The 19,449-nt window shown below is 38.4% G+C and overlaps 1 protein-coding gene across 5 annotated transcripts in view; it reads left to right on the top strand.

Moving 5' to 3' along the window:
- LOC126329703 (phospholipid-transporting ATPase IF-like) overlaps positions 1 to 19,449 on the top strand; it is a 613,381-nt gene that overhangs the window by 590,526 nt on the left and 3,406 nt on the right. For all 5 annotated transcript variants that reach the window (XM_049996202.1, XM_049996201.1, XM_049996200.1 and 2 more), the window contains one exon: positions 4,284 to 4,387. In XM_049996202.1, the coding sequence (XP_049852159.1) occupies positions 4,284 to 4,367 (84 nt within the window). In that variant the 3' untranslated portion in view covers positions 4,368 to 4,387. The remainder of the gene's footprint in view (positions 1 to 4,283; positions 4,388 to 19,449) is intronic.

Below are 19,449 nucleotides of genomic sequence, written 5' to 3'. Positions count from 1 at the left end.
TTTTCCTCAGGAAAATCACATTTTAATTACTTTTATTGCGGTGAGATTTGCTGTCATTTATCAAATTCTGTAATTATTCGTAGAAGTATTGTAACTGCTCCTAGGATGTGAATGTGATTGCCAACATATGAATGCTCTCCATGAGACATCTTTTATTTTTTATTTATAAAGCTCCTGCTTGTTATTCTGTTTCTGATTGCTTTGGTACTTGTAACACTGTTTAACTTTCTGTTTACAGTAAAGCTTACGCCTGATTTTTCTCCCTTTGCTGTTGCTCTGTAATGAAATCAGTCCACATTTTAAATCTATTGGGTCTTCATCTTCTTGCTACACTTCTGATAATGCAATCTATTATTTCCCATTTGATTTTTATCTATTTACCTCCCTATCAAACTCCACTAACGTATCTTCAGAATCCTAAACCTCTGCAATTTATTGTCACTAAATAAAAAGACGAAGAAGTAATTGGATGGTTCAAATGGCTCTGAGCACTATGGGACTTAACATTTGAGGTCATCAGTCCCCTAGAACTTAGAATTACTTAAACCTAGCTAACCTAAGGACATCACACACATCCATGCCCGAGGCAGGACCCAATCCTGCGACCGTAGCAGTCTCACAGTTCGACTTCTAACGTCATGTTATAGCCTGTTAAGTGATAATTCATCTAGCAAGACGTGGACACAGAAATAGCTTAACACACCAGTTAGCCTGAAGACATTGCCTGAGTTATCTTGGTGCTATACCCTAATATTTTCCGCCTGGACCAGGACAATGACATCACTGGAACTTACATGTAGTAAGCAGATCATCTAACATCTCTTCTCAAGGATCACTTATTGATCAAAGCACAAAGAGTCTGGTGAGATGTGTAAAAATTTATCACAAACAAGATGAAGTTGTCCTGAACTACTCACAGTGCGTTTATTAGGCATGGTCTTATCGGAGTGTTATGTCCCTGCCTTCCTCCAACCTTTGACCTGACCTAATCAGCCAATTGTAAGGGTATATCTGAATTATTGTGGAACTTTGCACTATTCACATTATCAAACCTCTGTCAGGTAAAATATGCAAGAGTTGAGGATATTCACAACTGTGAAACATAAGAGACATTATGTATGGAGCAATTGGTGGAATGGCCTTGTGAAATTATCAATCACACACTATAAGGTGGACAGCGAAGAATAAATGTAACTGTTAATCAACACCCTGGCGTGGAAGTTCTGCAGAAACCAAACTGCAGTCACTGAATATGAAAAGGAAGCAGTGACTGAGAAGGGAGTAAGAGAGGGTTGTAGCCTATCCCCAATGTTATTTCAGTCTATACGGTGAGCAAGCTATAAACAAAACCAAGAAGAAATATGGAGAACAAATTAAAATTCAAGAATAAAAAATAAAAACTTTGAGATTTAACATGGACACTGTATAGGTTCCGGAAGAGCAATTAAATGGAATGGATAGAGTCTTGAAAAGAGGATATAAGGTGAACATCAACAAAAGCAAAACAAGTTAACCAGTTTGTTGTTGTTGTTGTTGTTGTTGTTGTGATCTTCAGTCCAGAGACTGGTTTGATGCAGCTCTCCATGCTACTCTATCCTGTGCAAGCTCCTTCATCTCCAAATAGCTACTGCAACCTACATCCTTCTGAATCTGCTTAGTGTATTCATCTCTCGTTCTCGCTCTACGATTTTTACCCTCCATGTTGCCCTCCAGTACTAAATTGGTGATCCATTGATGCCTCAGAACATGTCCTACCAACTGATCCCCTCTTCTGGTCAAGTTTTGCAACAAATTCCTCTTCTCCCAACTCTATTCAGTACCTCCTCATTAGTTACGTGATCTACCAATCTAATCTTCAGCATTCTTGTGTAGCACCACATTTCGAAAGCTTCTGTTCTCTTCTTCCCTAAACTATTTATCGCCCATTTTTCACTTAAATACATGGCTACATTAAATACAAATACTTTCAGAAAGAACTTCCTGACACTTAAATCTATACTCGATGTTAACAAATTTCTGTTCTTCAGAGACACTTTTCTTGCCATCGCCAGTCTACATTTTATATCCTCTCTACTTTGACCATTCTCAGTTATTTTGCTCCACAAAAAGCAAAACTCAGCTACTACTTAAAGTGTCTCATTTCCTGATCTAATTCCCTGACCATCGCCTGATTAAATGCAACTACATTCCATTATCCTGGTTTTGCTTTTCTTGGTGTTCATCTTATATCCTTCTTTCAAGACGCTCTCCATTCCATTCAACTGCTCTTCCAGGTCCTTTGCCGTCTCCGACATAATTAAGTCATCGGCAAACCTCAAAGTTTTTATTTCTTCTCCATAGATTTTAATTACTACTCCAGATTTTTCTTTTGTTTCCTTTACTGCTTGCTCAATATACACATTGAATAACATCAGGTATAGGCTACAATGCTGTCTCACTCCGTTCCGAACCACTGCTTCTCTTTTGTGCCCCTTGACTCTTATAACTGCCACCTGGTTTCTGTACAAATTGTAAATAGCCTTTCGCTCCCTGTATTTGACCTCTGTCACCTGCAGAACTTGAAATAGAGTATTCCAGTCAACACTGTCAAAAGCTTTCTCTAAGTAGGTTTGCCTTTCCTTAATCTATCTTCTGAAACAAATTGTATGGTCAGTATTGCCTCACATGTTCCAACATTTCTAAGGAATGCAAACTGATCTTTCCCAAGGTCAGCTTCTATCAGTTTTTCCATTTGTCTGTAAAGAATTCATGCTAATATTTTGCAACCATGACTTATTAAACTAATAGTTCGGTAATTTTCACATCTGTCAACACCTGCTTTCTTTGGGATTGGAATAATTATTTTCTTCTTGAAGTCTGAGGGTATTTCGTCTGTTTCATACGCCTTGCTCACCAGAAGGTAGAGTTTTGTGATGGCTGGCATTCCAAGGCTATCAATAGTTCTACTGGAATGCTGCTACCTCTGGGGCCTTGTTTCGACTTAGGTCTTTTAGTGTTCTGTCAAACTCTTCATACAGTATCATATTTCCCATTTTATCTTCAACTATGTCCTCTTCCATTTGCATAATATTGCCCTTAAGTACATCGTCCTTGTATAGACCCTCTACGTACTCCTTCCATCTTTCTGCCTTCCTCTCCTTGCATAGAACGAGTTTTCATCTGAGCTCTTGATATTTATACAACTGGTTCTCTTTTCTGCAAAGGTCTCTTTACTTTTCCTTTAGGCAGTATCTATCATACTTTAGTGATGTATGTGCTCCATGCAAAATTCCACCAGGCGGCTTACTCTTTCATTCCTTACCCCCATTCCATATTCACCTACAATTTTCCTTCCCTTCCTTTTCCCAGTATTGATTTCCAGTTCTCCCCTGACTATTAAATTTTCATCTCTCTTCATGTGTTATGCTGAAAGAATTAGAGTAGAAAAAGAGATACTAAAAGTAGTAGATGAAATTGGCTTTGGGTAGCAGAAAAACTGATAAGGCCAAAGTAAAGAGAATACAAAATTCATGCTAGCTATAGCATGAAAAACATTTCTGAAAAATAAGAATTTGTTAACATCTAATATGAATTCAAGTATTAGAAAGTGGAAAGGATGTTGTTGTTGTTGTTGTTATTGTTAACATTGTTGTTATTCCACCCAGGATGTTCCAAATATCAGTAAGTATTTCATAAAGGTATTTGTCTGGAATGTAACCCTGTGTGGAGGTGACAAAGGAATGATAAGCAGTTCAGACAAGACAATAGAAGCTCTTCAAAGATAGTGCAATAGAAGAATAAAACTGAAGACTAGATGGGTAATAGGAAGGGATCGATAGCACACGTCCTAAGACATGAAGGAATTGTCAATTTGTCAGTAGCAGTGAATGGGTGGAGGTAAAAATAGTGATGAATACAGCAAAAGGCTGCAGTTTGTAGTTATTATGCGGAGGTGATGAAGCTTGCATAGGGTATAGCAGCATGGAGAGCTGCATCAAACCAATCATCGAACTGAAGCCAACAACAGCAACAACAACATTGACTTATTGTTCACAAGCCTGTGTTCATTTACGTCTTTTGCAAGATTCTATAGAAATTATGTCATTTATTTTGGTCAGTAAAGGCTTGAGAAATTCATCAGTTTCTTTGATCATAATCCTACAATTCTTCATAACTTTGAACATATGCAAGTTTGTTTTTATTTGACAATATTCTCGCCAGTCAATCAAGCATACTATATCAAATAAAACATCAAAAGCTTAAAGGATCATTTTTTGGTTCAACATTTTTATTTTTAATTTTAGGAGCGAAGTCAAACCGCAATGCAGTATTTCAATCCTAGAAGAAAAAGAGCCAATTTAAATGATACTGTAGTTACAAGATGTTGAGGACATGGAACTGCTGTCAGGTGAGTTGAGTGTTCTCTCTCCAACATATATTCACATTTGTTATGGTAACTGAGTTACACAGCAGCCAATGTAATTTCATTTTGGCAGATTCCATACTGTGTCAGAGTTCCCTCCCCAATATTTATTTGAGTGTTCTTGTCTCTGATCTCCGTTTTATTAGCAGCTTCTCTTTAGAGAGAAAGTTTACTAATTATAGAATATCTTTTGGAAGAAAACTATATACACACATTTTATTTTAACCTTTATTTTTGTATTTGTAAGAGTAATATAGCAATCACCTACATTGTTTATAATCATTATGCTTCTGTTGGCACCTTTTCACCTCCTGATAAATGGTCACTTAGTGCAGCAAAAGAGAAATAACGCTAGTTACAAAAAATGTGTTTCTTCATTATCCTTTCATCATGCAACCCAGCATCAAACACTTACTCCAACTTGCACCGCACTTAAGAGCAGTAATGCTTCCTTCTTTTGAAGCTTTCTTAGTGGAGTATTCACTGGCCTATGTATTAACACAATTTCTTTTTATTATAAAATATATGCATTAAATCATATTTTGATTACATACAGTATCAGGGCACTTATTATTTATATTCATTACTCAAAAATAATGTGGGTCTGTGTTGGCAATTTTTCTTCTCCTTCTTCTTGGCACCCATAAAACTTAAGCCAAAAGAATGGTAGTAGACAAAATAGTGATAGAAGACATATTGACATCATATCTGCAAGTTGACTGTAGCTAATATTACCACTTTCAAGTGAAAACTTCTATTAACTTCTGTTCAGACTGATTGCACCCATACATACTGTTATGTGTATCTAGTGTTCTTTTATGTAACAATCTGTTTTTTTCTCCCAAACCTAATTGCATTTGTTTCTTGCTGCTACAAACATACGATATTAACAAGAAGGGGCACATTATTTTTAGAATTAAACAACTTATATAGTTGACAAATAATACACAAATTGTATATTCAAAAGGCATATAAACGTACCTTACTGGGCACCACTTATCTGTAATGTTGCCCAGATGAAAACTGTTACCTTGCTCATTTAACAGTAAATAATTTCCAAAGAATTTTAATACAAAATTTGTAACAGTAAAAGGTAAGGGAACATACAATGGCAACTGAAATGTGACACTTCCTTTTTTGTGATTGATATATGCACTGAGAAGAAAAACTGCGAAATAGTATTGGGTGAAGTTATGAGTGAGTGAAAAATAAGTTCACAGATGACTGTGCATGGTACCAATCTTCCAAAACTCCACACATGAAAATGCAATTTTTTAGATGGTCATATCCTCGTGTTCTGTTGATCACAGTGATAAGTGAATCAAGTGTTCTGGATAGCCCTTGACCTAGCAACCATTTGCATGCCTACTGGAATAATGGACATACTGTATCTATCCTTCAGTACAGGGTCAAAATTTAAAGATCACACATTTCCTCCCAGCCAAGGCCAACTGAACAAATCGGTGGATTCTTTTGTTTTGCATTACATGTGGTCTAGGATGGGCTTAGATGACATAAAAGCACCATTTATTCATGGGCAGATTGATAAAACGCTGGAAATCCATGATTTTTTTGGTACCAAAAGTACCACTTGTGGGGATAGCCACTTCTGTACTTTCTATCCACGGCAAAACATTGACATTTTTACCAAATATCCTTAAGATGACATTCTTAGGCTTTGAAACTTTTTTTGATATCATTATCCGTTATCGATATCCAGAGGTTGAAAGTTATGTAACTTATGCATTAATACCTGGCCTGAGGCTTAAATATAGTTTTAACTGATGTGGTGAACACGTTGGTGAGGGTTATAGGTCATTCGGAGGTCACCAAACTATCTTTTTATCACCCTTTTTTCCATCAATAAAACTTCATGAAGTGCTGTCTCTGTATAACAAGCACTTCAAACATATACAGACTGTCTTGAACTGGAAATTATGCAATGGTGCACCTGGCGGCATAAGCACCTTACAAAAAATTATTTGTCAAATGAAATTCTTCATACTTGCTACACCACATCTTTTGGTACACTGTAGCTGTAGCATAAAAATATTTTGCTTCTTTATGTAAAGTAGGGTAAAGTGAACTTGCATTGGATGTTGTTATTGTTGTGGTCTTCAGTCCTGAGACTGGTTTGATGCAGCTCTCCATGCTACTCTATCCTGTGCAAGCTTCTTCATCTCCCAGTACCTACTGCAGCCTACATCCTTCTGAATCTGCTTAGTGTATTCATCTCTTGGTCTCCCTCTTCGATTTTTACCCTCCATGTTGCCCTCCAATACTAAATTGGTGATCCCTCAGTGTCTCAGAACATGTCCTAGCAACCGATCCCTTCTTTTATTCAAGTTGTGCCACAAGCTCCTTCTCCCAAATTCTATTCAACACCTCCTCATTAGTTATGTGACCTACCCATCTAATCTTCAGCATTCTTCTGTAGCACCACATTTCAAAAGCTTCTATTCTCTTCTTGTCCAAACTATTTATCGCCCACTTTTCACTTCCATACATGGCTGCACTCCAGACAAATACTTTCAGAAACGACTTCCTGACATTTACATCTATACTCGATGTTAACAAATTTCTCTTCTTCAGAAACACTTTTTTTGCCATTGCCAGTCTACATTTTATATCCTCTCTACTCTGACCATCATCAGTTATTTTGCTCCCCAAATAACAAAACTCCTTTACTACTTTAAGTGTCTCATTTCCTAATCTAATTCCTTCAGCATCAGCCGACTTAATTCAACTACATTCCATTATCCTCCTTTTGCTTTTGTTGATGTTCATCTTATATCCTCCTTTCAGGACACTGTCCATTCCATTCAACTGCACTGCCAAGTCCATTACAATGTCATCGGCGAACCTCAAAGTTTTTATTTCTTCTCCATGGATTTTAATACCTACTCCGAACTTTTCTTTTGTTTCCTTTACTGGTTGCTCAATATACAGATTGAATAACAAACCTCTCTCACTCCCTTCCCAACAACTGCTTCCCCTTCATGCCCCTCGACTCTTACAACTGCCATCTGCTTTCTGTACAAATTGTAAATAGCCTTTCACTCCCTGTATTTTACCCCTGCCACCTTCAGAATTTGAAAGAGAGTATTCAAATCAACATTGTCAAAAGCTTTCTCTAAGTCTACAATCTTTTTTCTAATATAAGTCGTAGGATCAGTATTTGCCTCACGTGTTCCAATATTTCTACGGAATCCAAACTGATCTTCTCCAAGGTCAGATTCTATTAGTTTTTCCATTTGTCTGTAAAGAATTTGCATTAGTATTTTGCAGCTATGACTTATTAAACTGATAGATGGGTCATCTGTCAACACCTGCTTTCTTTGGGATTGGAATTATTATATTCTTCTTGAAGTCTGAGGGTATTTCGCCTGTCTCATACATCTTGCTCACCAGATGGTAGAGTTCTATTAGTTTTTCCATTCGTCTGTAAAGAATTTTGCATTAGTATTTTGCAGCTATGACTTATTAAACTGATAGATGGATCATCTGTCAACACCTGCTTTCTTTGGGATTGGAATTATTATATTCTTCTTGAAGTCTGAGGGTATTTCGCCTGTCTCATACATCTTGCTCACCAGATGGTAGAGTTTAGTCAGGACTGGCTCTCCCAAGGCCATCAGTAGTTCTAATGGAATGTTGTCTACTCCTGGGGCCTTGTTTTGACTCAGGTCTTTCAGTGCTCTGTCAAACTCTTCACGCAGTATCGTATCTCCCATTTCATCTTCATCTACATCCTCTTCCATTTCCATAATATTGTCTTCAAGTACATCACCCTTGTATAGACCCTCTATACACTCCTTCCACCTTTCTGCTTTCCCTTCTTTGCTTAGAACTGGGTTTCCATCAAAGCTCTTGATATTCATGCAAGTAGTTCTCGTTTCTCCAAAGGTCTCTTTAATTTTCCTGTAGACATTATCTATCTTACCTCTAGTGAGATAAGCCTCTACATCCTTACATTTGTCCTCTAGCCATCCCTGCTTAGCCATTTTGCACTTCCTGTCAATCTCATTTTTGAGACGTTTGTATTCCTTTTTGCCTGCTTCATTTACTGCATTTTTATGTTTTCTCCTTTCATTAATTAAATTCAATATTTCTTCTGTTACCCAAGGGTTTCTACTAGCCATCATCTTTTTACCTATTTGATCCTCTGCTGCCTTCACTATTTCATCCCTCAAAGCTATCCATTCTTTTTCTACTGCATTTCTTTCCCCCATTCCTGTCAACTGTTCCCTTATCCTCTCCCTGAAACTCTGTACAACCTCTGGTTTAATCAGTTTATCCAGGTTCCATCTCCTTAAATTCCCACCTGTTTGCAGCTTCTTCAGTTTTAATCTACAGTACATAACCAATAGATTGTGGTCAGAGCCCACATATGCTCCTGGAAATGTCCTACAATTTAAAACCTGGTTCCTAAATCTCTGTGTTACCATTATATAATCTATCTGATTTCTTCTAGTATCTCCAGTGTTCTTACATGTATACAACCTTCTTTCATGATTTTTGAACCAAGTGTTAGCTATAATTAAGTTATGCTCTGCGCAAAATTCTATCAGGCAGCTTCCTCTTTCATTTCTTAGCCCCAATCCATATTCACCTACTATGTTTCCTTCTCTCCCTTTTCCTACTCTCGAAATCCAGTCACCCATGACTATTAAATTTTTGTCTCCCTTCACTACCTGAATAATTTCTTTTACCTCATCATACAGTTCATCAATTTCTTCTTCATCTGTAGAGCTAGTTGGCATATAAAAATGTACTACTGTAGCAGGTGTGGGCTTCATGTCTCTCTTGGCCACAATAATGCATTCACTATGCGGTTTTTAGTAGCTTACCCGCACTCCTATTTTTTTATTCATTATTAAACCTACTCCTGAATTACCCCTATTTGATTTTGTATTTATAACCCTGTATTCACCTGACCAAAAGTCTTGTTCCTCCTGCCACCGAACTTCACTAATTCCCACTATATCTAACTTTAACCTATCCATTTCCCTTTTTAAATTTTCTAACCTACCTGCCCGATTAAGGGATCTGACATTCCACGCTCCGATCCATAGAACGCCAGTTTTCTTTCTCCTGATAACCATGTCCTCTTTAGTAGTCCCCGCCCAGAGATCCAAATGGGGGACTATTTTACCTCCAGAATATTTTACCCAAGAGGACGCCATCATCATTTAATCATATAGTAAAGCTGCATGCCCTCGTGAAAAATTACAGCTGTAGTTTCCCCTTGCTTTCAGCCGTTCGCGGTACCAGAACAGCAAAAGCCATTTTGGTTGGTGTTACAAGGCCAGATCAGTCAATCATCTAGACTGCTGCCCCTGCAACTATTGAAAAGGCTGCTGCTCCTCTTCAGGAACCAAATGTTTGTCTGGCCTCTCAACAGATACCCCTCCGTTGTGGTTGCACCTACAGTACGGCTATCTGTATCGTTGAGGCACACTAGCATCCCACCAACGGCAAGGTCCATGTTCATTGTGTGGGGGTTGGGGGGGGGGGGGGGGGGGGAGGGAGGTGCATTGGATAGGAGACAAAAATGTTGTTAACATTATATTATACATACTTATTTGTTGTTTCTGTGCATTTATCAAACTACGCTACTGGCCATTAAAACTGCTACACCAAGAAGAAATGCAGATGATAAACGGGTATTCATTGGAGAAATATATTATACTAGAACTGACATGTGATTATATTTTCACACAATTTGTGTGCATAGATCCCGAGTAATCAGTACCCAAAACAACCACCTCTGGCCGCAATAACGGCCTTGATATACCTGGGCACTGAGTCAAACAGAGCTTGGATGGCATGCACAGGTACAGCTGCCCATGCAGCTTCAACATGATACCACAGTTCATCACGAGTAGTGACTGGCGTATTGTGACGAGCCAGTTGCTCGGCAACCATTGACCAGAAGTTTTCAATCGGTGAGAGATCTGGAGAATGTGCTGGTCAGGACAGCAGTCGAACATTTTCTGTATCCAAAAAGGCCCATACAGGACATGCAACATGCAACATGCTGTCGTGCATTATCCTGTTGAAATGTAGGGTTTTGCATGGATCAAATGAAGGGTAGAGCCATGGGTCGTAACACATCTGAAATGTAATGTCCACTGTTCAAAGTGCCTTCAATGCGAACAAGAGGTGACCGAGACGTGCAACCAATGGCACCCCATATCATCACGCCGGGTTATACACCAGTATGGCAATGACGAATACACGCTTCGAATGTGCGTTCACCACGATGTCGCCAAACACGGATGCGACCTTCATGATGTAAACGCAGCCTGGATTCACCAGAAAAAATGATGTTTTGCCATTTGTGCACCCAGGTTCGTCATTGAGTACACCATAGCAGGTGCTCCTGTCTGTGATGCAGCGTCAAGGGTAACCGCAGCCATGGTCTCTGAGGTGATAGTCCATGCTGCTGCAAACATCGTCGAACTATTTGTGCAGATGGTTGTTGTCTTGCAAATGTCCCCATCTGTTGACTCAGGGATTGAGACTGGTTGCACGATCCATTACAGCCATGCAGATAAGATGCCTGTCATCTTGATTGCTAGTGATATGAGGCCGTTGGGATCCAGCATGGCGCTCTTTATTATCATCCTGAACCGACCGATTCCATATTCTGCTAACAGTCATTGGATCTCAACCAACGCGAGCAGCAATGTCGCGATACGATAAACTGCAAACGCAATAGGCCCCAATCCGACCTTTATCAAAGTCAGAATCGTGATGATACGCAATTTCTCCTCCTTACACGAGGCATCCCAACAACGTTTCACCAGGCAACGCCGGTCAACTGTTGTTTGTGTATGAGAAATCGGTTGAAAACTTTCCTCATGTCAGCACGTCATCTTTGTGGTGTAGCAATTTTAATGGTCAGTAGTGTATATAAACAAACTGTCATAACTTCATTGACCTGCAAAATCCATTTTATATCAATAGCAATAGGAACCAAGGACAGAGGAGACAGCGATGGTCAGTTTGAGAGAGTGGCAGCAAAGGAGAAGAGTGTACAATGTAATGATAGAGAGTGATGAGTGGAGACCTTACATAGGCTTGGGAGGGGGGTATGGACAACATTATGAGGGAAAAAAACAGTACCGGTATGCATTTAAGCTGTCCACCACAGGGCCTTATGAAGTAGAAAACACACAACCTGATTCCCACAGTGACTAGATACAGCAGTCGCGTGTGCGAGTTGTGTGTGTGTTTTCTACTTCAGAAAGTCTTTTGACTGAAAACTTAAACATATAGCAGTACTTTTGTTGTGCCTACCTGCAACTCAGCATCTCCTTTATTTGCTGAGTAGCAATCTATCCTTCTCATAATATTATTGAAAGTAGAAAATATTGAGGGAAAGAAGCTTATTAAAGAGAAGAAAGTGATGGACAAAGCATATTAACATAAAATAAATAGAAAATAATTATAGAAGCGGAAGGGGGAGGAATCATAGGAATTAAAAGGTGGTGGCCAATGAGAGGAACAACTAGGACAGGTAATGCCATGTGGGTGGTTGGAATCAGGGCATATGGTGCAATACGAAGTTAAATATAAAAAGTTCTGAGAAACTAGCATTAAATATTATTCATTTCATTGTTAAGTAGGTAAGAAGGTACAATCAACCCTCTTGCTGACACTATGGCATTCTAACTGACAGTCTACTTCTTGTCATGCAGGCATGCTGTATTACATGTCAGCTAATACAAAATGCATTATTACAGGCTCTATAACTTTGCACTATTGGGTATCTGTATAATTTAAGATGGAAATATTCAGTACATAATTGTGGTACAATAATTCTTACATCATAGATAAATGAACAAATCAACCTAAAACACAAGAAAATACATCGAAAACTTTATTGAAATTATCAATCAAGAAAACAAATAGACACAAAATATTATGAAAGAACCAGAGATTATACAAGACCACATAACAAGTTATTTCTAGAACAACCAACAATTATTACTCCAAGGACACTAACAGAGTGTAATGAAGACAAAGAGAAAGTGACAGAATCTCAATATGTATGGATGTCAAAACCATCTGATATATGTAACAAATTTTATAATAATGTTTTCTAGTTAAGAATGTTGGAAATATTGTGCCAAAATTATGTACCATTCACTTACAGATCCCCTGACAATGTTTATTTGCAGAAGAAGGGCTTATTGTAACAAATAAAGCAATCTGACTTAGCAGTGGTTTTGGAACCATAATTGCATAATACTCTAGACTATATTATGATATGAGTAGCTAGTCCCACCATACCAAATATGCCACTCAAAAATTTATCATGTGATCTGAAAATTCTGTTGTAAAGTTGTCACATTCTTTGATAATTCAAAGCAAAGCACAGTCAGAAGCTGTGAACACAATCATATTAGAACAACTGGCAATATTGCTTTGAGGAGTCTGATTTATTACTATGAATGAAAAAATTTGATGTACGAGGAACATTCAATAAGTAATGCAAAACATGCGGTATTTCATGTGAGACATCATCATGGAATATCCACACTTTATCGCTTACAGTTTCATGGACTCCTGATATGTAGCGGTGCTATATGTGCCTTCAAAATGGCATCAGTAATGGAGGTGCTTTCCAAGCTGACAAATGTCATTGAGTTTCTTTTTCCAGAAAACCAGAGCATCACACATATTCATAGGTGCTTGCAAAATGTCTACGGAGACCTGACAATGTACAAAAGCATGGTGAGTTGTTTGGTGATGATGACTAGATGCCTCATCTGTACCATCGCAACAATATCACATTGACCTGTCAGATCTCCTGCCTGCTAACCAGCCACACATAGCTGTGACTCATGCAATGTTGAAATGTGCGGACACACTCATTCAAGGTGACTGGCGGATCAAACACCTCGCCGCGCAGCTGGACCTCTCTGTTGGTAGGAATGACATATTCGTTCACCAGTTGTGGTACTCAAAAGTGTATCCCTGCTGTGTTCTTTGCTGCCTAACAGAAGACCACAAAGAGCAATGAAAAAGCATATGTATGGAGTTGCTTGCACGCTATAACTGACTGTGACAATCTTCTGTCAAACATCATCACAGGCAATGAAACATTGGTCCATCGCTTCAAACTGAAACAAAAAAAGGCAATCCATGGAGTGATGCCACATCACCTTTTCTCCGACAAAAAAGGTCAAAGCTGCATCCTCAGTAAAGTCGCGGTTTTTCTGTTTGATGTACTCTCTCATGATGTAACAATCAACTGTAAAGTGTATTGTACTACCCTCAGGAAACTGAAGAAATGAGTTCAGTGTATTCATCACTTCAAAAATGCAAACGAACTTCTCATTCTCCATGACAACGCAAGACCCACACAAGTCTGCGCACCCATGAGGAGCTCACAAAACTTCATTGGACTGTTCTTCCAGGTCCAACATACAGTCCAGATCATGCACCTTCCACCTTCCATCTCTTTGGCCCGATTAAGGATGCACTCCACAGGAAACAGTTTGTAGAGGATGGATAAGTTACTGATGCAGCAAAATTTGTTTCTGACATCACCCAGAAGAGGGCTACCATGCGGACATACAGAGCCTCCGAGTAAGGTGGCATAAGGCCATTGTATTGAATTGAGATATGTTGAAAAATAGGGTTTTGCAGCCAAAAAAGTGAGGAATAAGAAGATGCATTTTCAGGGAAAAAATAGGAGTTGCCTTACTTATTGAAAGCCCCTAATATTTTGCCACGTAATTACACCGGAAACAGCCCTGCAAGTCAGTACAATAAATGTGTACACAAGTGACCAATTCTGAAGTCCTTATTGAATCACCAGATATACGGAATTTCGAAACTAGCTTTACTATTAATGAAGCAGGTCTTACTTTGATACGAGCCAGAGTAGGTAATGGTAATAGGATGTTTTGTACCAGGAATAATAATGAGGAAAGAACAGTATAGCAAAGAAATGGTTGGAAAAGAATGTGGTATCTGAACAGAAAATGTGTGGGCGTTTCATTGTTCTATTTTACTGTCTGTTTATTGTGTATCTCTGCTTTTATTTTCCATCTTTATTCCTGACGTGTTAATTGGCAATGTTGTCAACTTTTAGGGTCTTCAAATACCATCTATCGCTAGCATTTCATTGCTTATTTTACCATCATGTCCTATGGTCTCTTTCTTGATTTGTGGGCTGAGCAATTTCCCTATTTGATGAGTAATGTAGCCTTTACATTTACATTTATACTCTGCAAACCACCCAACGGTGTGTGGCGGAGGGCACTTTACGTGCCACTGTCATTACCTCCCTTTCCTGTTCCAGTCGCGTATGGTTAGCAGGAAGAACGACTGCCGGAATGCCTCCGTGCATGCTCGAATCTCTCTAATTTTACATTCGTGATCTCCTCGAGAGGTATAAGTAGGGGGAAGCAACATATTCTATACCTCATCCAGAAACGCACCCTCTCGAAACCTGGACAGCAAGCTACACCACGATGCAGAGCGCCTCTCTTGCAGAGTCTACCACTTGAGTTTGCCAAACATCTTCATATCGCTATCACGATTACCAAATAACCTTGTGACGAAATGCACCACTCTGCTTTGGATCTTCTCTATCTCCTCTGTCAACCTGACCTGGTACGGATCCTACACTGATTGATGACCAATACTCAAGTATAGGTTGAACGAGTGTTTTGTAAGCCACCTCCTTTGTTGATGGACTACATTTTCTAAGGACTCTCCCAATGAATCTCAACCTGGCACCCGCCTTACCAACAATGAATTTCATATGATCATTCCACTTCAAATCATTCCCCAACACCTACTCCCAGATATTTTACAGAAGTAACTGCTACCAGTGTTTGTTCCGCTATCATATAATCATACAATAAAGGATCTTTCTTTCTATGTATTCGCAATACATTACATTTGTCTATGTTAAGGGTCAGTTGCCAGTCCCTGCACCAAGTGCCTATCCACTGCAGATCTTCCTGCATTTCATTGCAATTTTCTAATGCTGCAAATTCTCTGAATACTACATCATCATCCGCGAAAAGGTGCATGGAACTTCTGACACTATCTACTAGATCATTTATATACATTGTCCACCCTCTCTTTTTTTCTGGATAAAATTTTATTTTTTGAAAAACTTGACCAAATGTTTCATTTTTGAGGTAAATTTTGCAGTAGCAGTATTACTGCTTTAGCTCCCCAGCTCTTGTGAGTGTCTGGATAACTACTAGAAAAATAAACTGATGGTCCATAATAAATAATTTTTTAGGTTAAGTAACTGTGACAATATTAAGTAATGTCTAAGTCACATTTCTTTTTTTTCCAAAATAACTTCGCTGCTCATGTAAAGCTGCAATTTGAAAACTGCGGGTGTAATACATATGCACAATAAGTTTAAGATCATGAGCAGTTTTGGCTCGCAAGTGACACTTTTTAATAGATGTGAGGATGTGAGGGAGAGAAAGGGGGGAGGGGGGGGCATATAGTACATACATTGTTAGGTATTGATTTATGTTTTATCTGTCTTGCCTCGTCTGTGACGATATGAGCCATTTCTCATTACCTTGACGTCGTTCACTGATGAACGTGTCAGCGCCATCCTATATTTTTATTTCAGTTTTCCAATTACACAACACTACAGTTCTTCATACAAACACAAAGTACTAAACACTTTGATTTATTTTAACGAAATACAGCAGCAGTCTAATGCAGCTGATTAGTGCCTCCGATTACAGAAATTTTAAAAGCCTAATATCCAAACATGAATTGAAGGATAGCAATGTCAAATGCCCTGTCGAAAGCATTTTTCACCTACTATTTTATATTAAGATACACACAGGCTATATTTTACTAAATTTTTGGCTGTATATGATTTGCATTTTGCTCCTTAAATTAAGCTGTGTAAAGTGAAGTATTAAGGAAAAGAAACTAGGCCGCTTCTACAACTAGCAGTTCAAAAGACACCTCAGCTCTTATTTTAACTTTATTACACTGGTGTTAATTTCTAATTCACTGTTAGAAATGTAGAGCAGACTCCCCTGTACTACACTAGTTATTTCAGACGGATTTGCTCTTATGATTCATTTATCAGTTACTGGAGATTTTGCAATTTAGTGTTATTAATCTTAATTCCCTGAAGATGATTTCTAAATCAACTTTCTCCAGTACATAAACAAATCCTTTAAGTATAACTTTTGTTGCGAGAGTGTAAGACCCAATACATGAAACATCCCATTTGTCTCGTTCAAGAACGACTGAAATTTGTTCCCTGTTCTAGGATGCAATAGGTGTAGATAACTAATATCCAGGCTCCAAAAATGTTGATTCCATCACTTTCCCTGCATTAGTCTGGGTCAGTAATGTATGTTTCATAAGCACAGAAATCATGCATACAAAAGAGTAAATGCTACACTACTCAACTTTAAGTGGATCCCATTAAAAGGCGTCCTGCATCAAAAAAGCAGCAACTTCCACCACGATTGGACAGATTTTCATTTAGGCTCAGTAATTATGCACACTAAACAGGAATGATAAAGTGCTGAACAGAACTGATTACTCTGAATGTTACTTTGTGAGTCTTCATTACAATCATCATTTCCAGAACTCTTCTAGTGGCAGTGCTGTCTTTGTTATGAAAAATCTTATGGATTTCAATCTTCATATCAGATATTTGCTGTTCTTGCTAAACAATTACCCTTTCGCCAAGTCTTAAACAGTGGAGAACTTAACAGGTGAGAACTCATTCTGAACTATTTGCCTGGTTCCATCTATCTTCCAATTCAGCTTACATTATTCACTTTTGTTTAAGTCTGTGGAGTTCCCATCATGTCTTTGACATGTGGAGCAGTTTCTTCACAGCCACCAAACATATCCACCCTTCAAACCCTCCTGCTTCTAATGCGACCACATAAACAACAACTACTAAAGATCTGCCTCATGCACAACCTTTTGCTTTGCCCAGTGATAGCCATACCTTCATGTAATGAAAATAGATCATTAAAGATAGTACCACTATCAGGCTCACAGTCGCATGCGTGAGCCGTTAGGTAATCTGTCAACCTTGCTACAAACTCCTGTGTAACATAATGTAAGAGTAGCACCATAAGCCATTGCCCATTTGGATGAAATGCTCACTGCCAGAGTCATAGTCAAGATCAATCTCTGCTACCCACAGCACCACAAAATTACTGAATGTAGTTGCTGCTCCAAGAATTCTGCAATTGGTACATTATAGTGCCACTTATTATCAAATACAGCTTAATTTAGACATGATATGCTATTTGCCATTATGATTTCACAATAGTTCTGTGCACTGTCAGAAAACAAAGCAAAACATTTACTGCAAACTGCAAAAAATTATTGGGTGTAGCACCAAAATAGATGAGCACCGCACATTTTTAACACATACTATAAATAACCCAAAAAGAAGCTGTGGATTCACCCAAACTAATAATTAAAATATTTTCTACACCAGTAAATAAAAAATCTAAAAAGCCTAAGACTCACCCAAAGTAATTTCATCTACTCATTCCATTCACCATTATGAATGACCTACACTAAAATTGTCTTTTGCATTATGTACTCTGCAACATTGTTCATGTTTATCTGGCTTATGGTGTGTGATGTAAGATTGTCCTGACTTTCTATTGGATGGGTCCATTCCAAGGACAAAAAGCTTAATAAAAATTGACAAAAGTATTAATAATATCCTTAACAGAAAAAACTGCCAGCTTCTGCAGGGTCTTCAGAGGCAACTTGAAAATGCCACCTACTGAAAATCACTATCTCTCAACAATGAGCACATTGGAAATTTGCACAAATCACTTAAGAGTTTCACATTTTTGCTTACCATTCAGTTTTCTGCAAATGAATAAAACACAAAAAGTTTCATCTGACAAAAAGAAAACAGTACTAATAACCACATATAAATATGGAATAAAAGGCTGCAAGAGTAATAACTTATTCTTTGGAGACAAAAGCAAAAATACACATACTAAGGGTTCAGGAGTGTTGGTGTTCAAATCTTCTTGATTTAGTTTTTGCCAGAGTCTGCCTCAGTACCCGAATAGTCAGTGCGACAGTCAAGTTCAATTCCCAGTACTGCCATGGATTATTCAGTAATGGGAGTACTGGAACTGGGTCCACTCAGCTTACTGATGCCAGCTGAGGAGCTACTGAAATGAGAAATAGGAGCTTCGAGGTCTGGAAAGCTGGTGACCGAGAGTGTCATACTGACCCCATAACCTCCATATCATGTCCAAAAGGCACGATTGGCAAAGGATGACATTGCAACTGGTTGGCATCACATGGGTCTCTGGGCCTCACCACAGTTTTTAGTTATTAGTTTGCCCTCCCCAACTACTGCCAGTTCCGTGAACAAGACCATAAATAAATACTTAATCCATATTTCTGCAGCTTTGTTGTTAATGGCTTTTTATCAGTGGAATGTTAACCTCTTATTCTTCCTAATTCAAGGAGAGTAAATTGGTATCTCATACTTTTCTTTTCATCTCATTCACACATTAGGGCACCCCTCAATTGGTTCTGGACTTGATATGACTTGTCATACATGCCAATGTTAGAACTTTTATTCCATAAATCGTTATCTTTCACTAAAGTATATCACCACTCTTTTCATTTTGCCAAACCTGTTGCCTGCAACTGCTACTGACTAAGTTGCACATTCCAAAACAATTTTGCTTTAATTTTAACTGACAAATTGTTCCTAAGACAATTTGCAAGTTTTCATTGTCTGTATCCTATAATCAAAATAAGTATCCTTCAGCCATGGTGCTAAGCCATGAGGATTTGTAATAGTGCTCTCATTCTGTCTGTATTAACTGGCACAACAAACTGGTTGCCTGGCCAGAGGGGCTGACAGCACTGATGTTTAGCTCAATAAGCAGGGAAGAGATGTAGCAATAGTGTACGCTCAATTATTTTACTATTGAAGCTCTGTCACACACTTACACATCTGGTGGGTACTCATTTAGAACGAAAACAGAACGTACAGTATTTCTCATCTTAGCTCCTCACGA

This window comes from Schistocerca gregaria, chromosome 2 (genome assembly GCF_023897955.1).
Source record: "Schistocerca gregaria isolate iqSchGreg1 chromosome 2, iqSchGreg1.2, whole genome shotgun sequence".
Lineage (NCBI taxonomy): Eukaryota > Metazoa > Arthropoda > Insecta > Orthoptera > Acrididae > Schistocerca > Schistocerca gregaria.
Note: the sequence above shows the minus strand (reverse complement) of the source record. Positions and strands in the feature narration are given on the sequence as shown.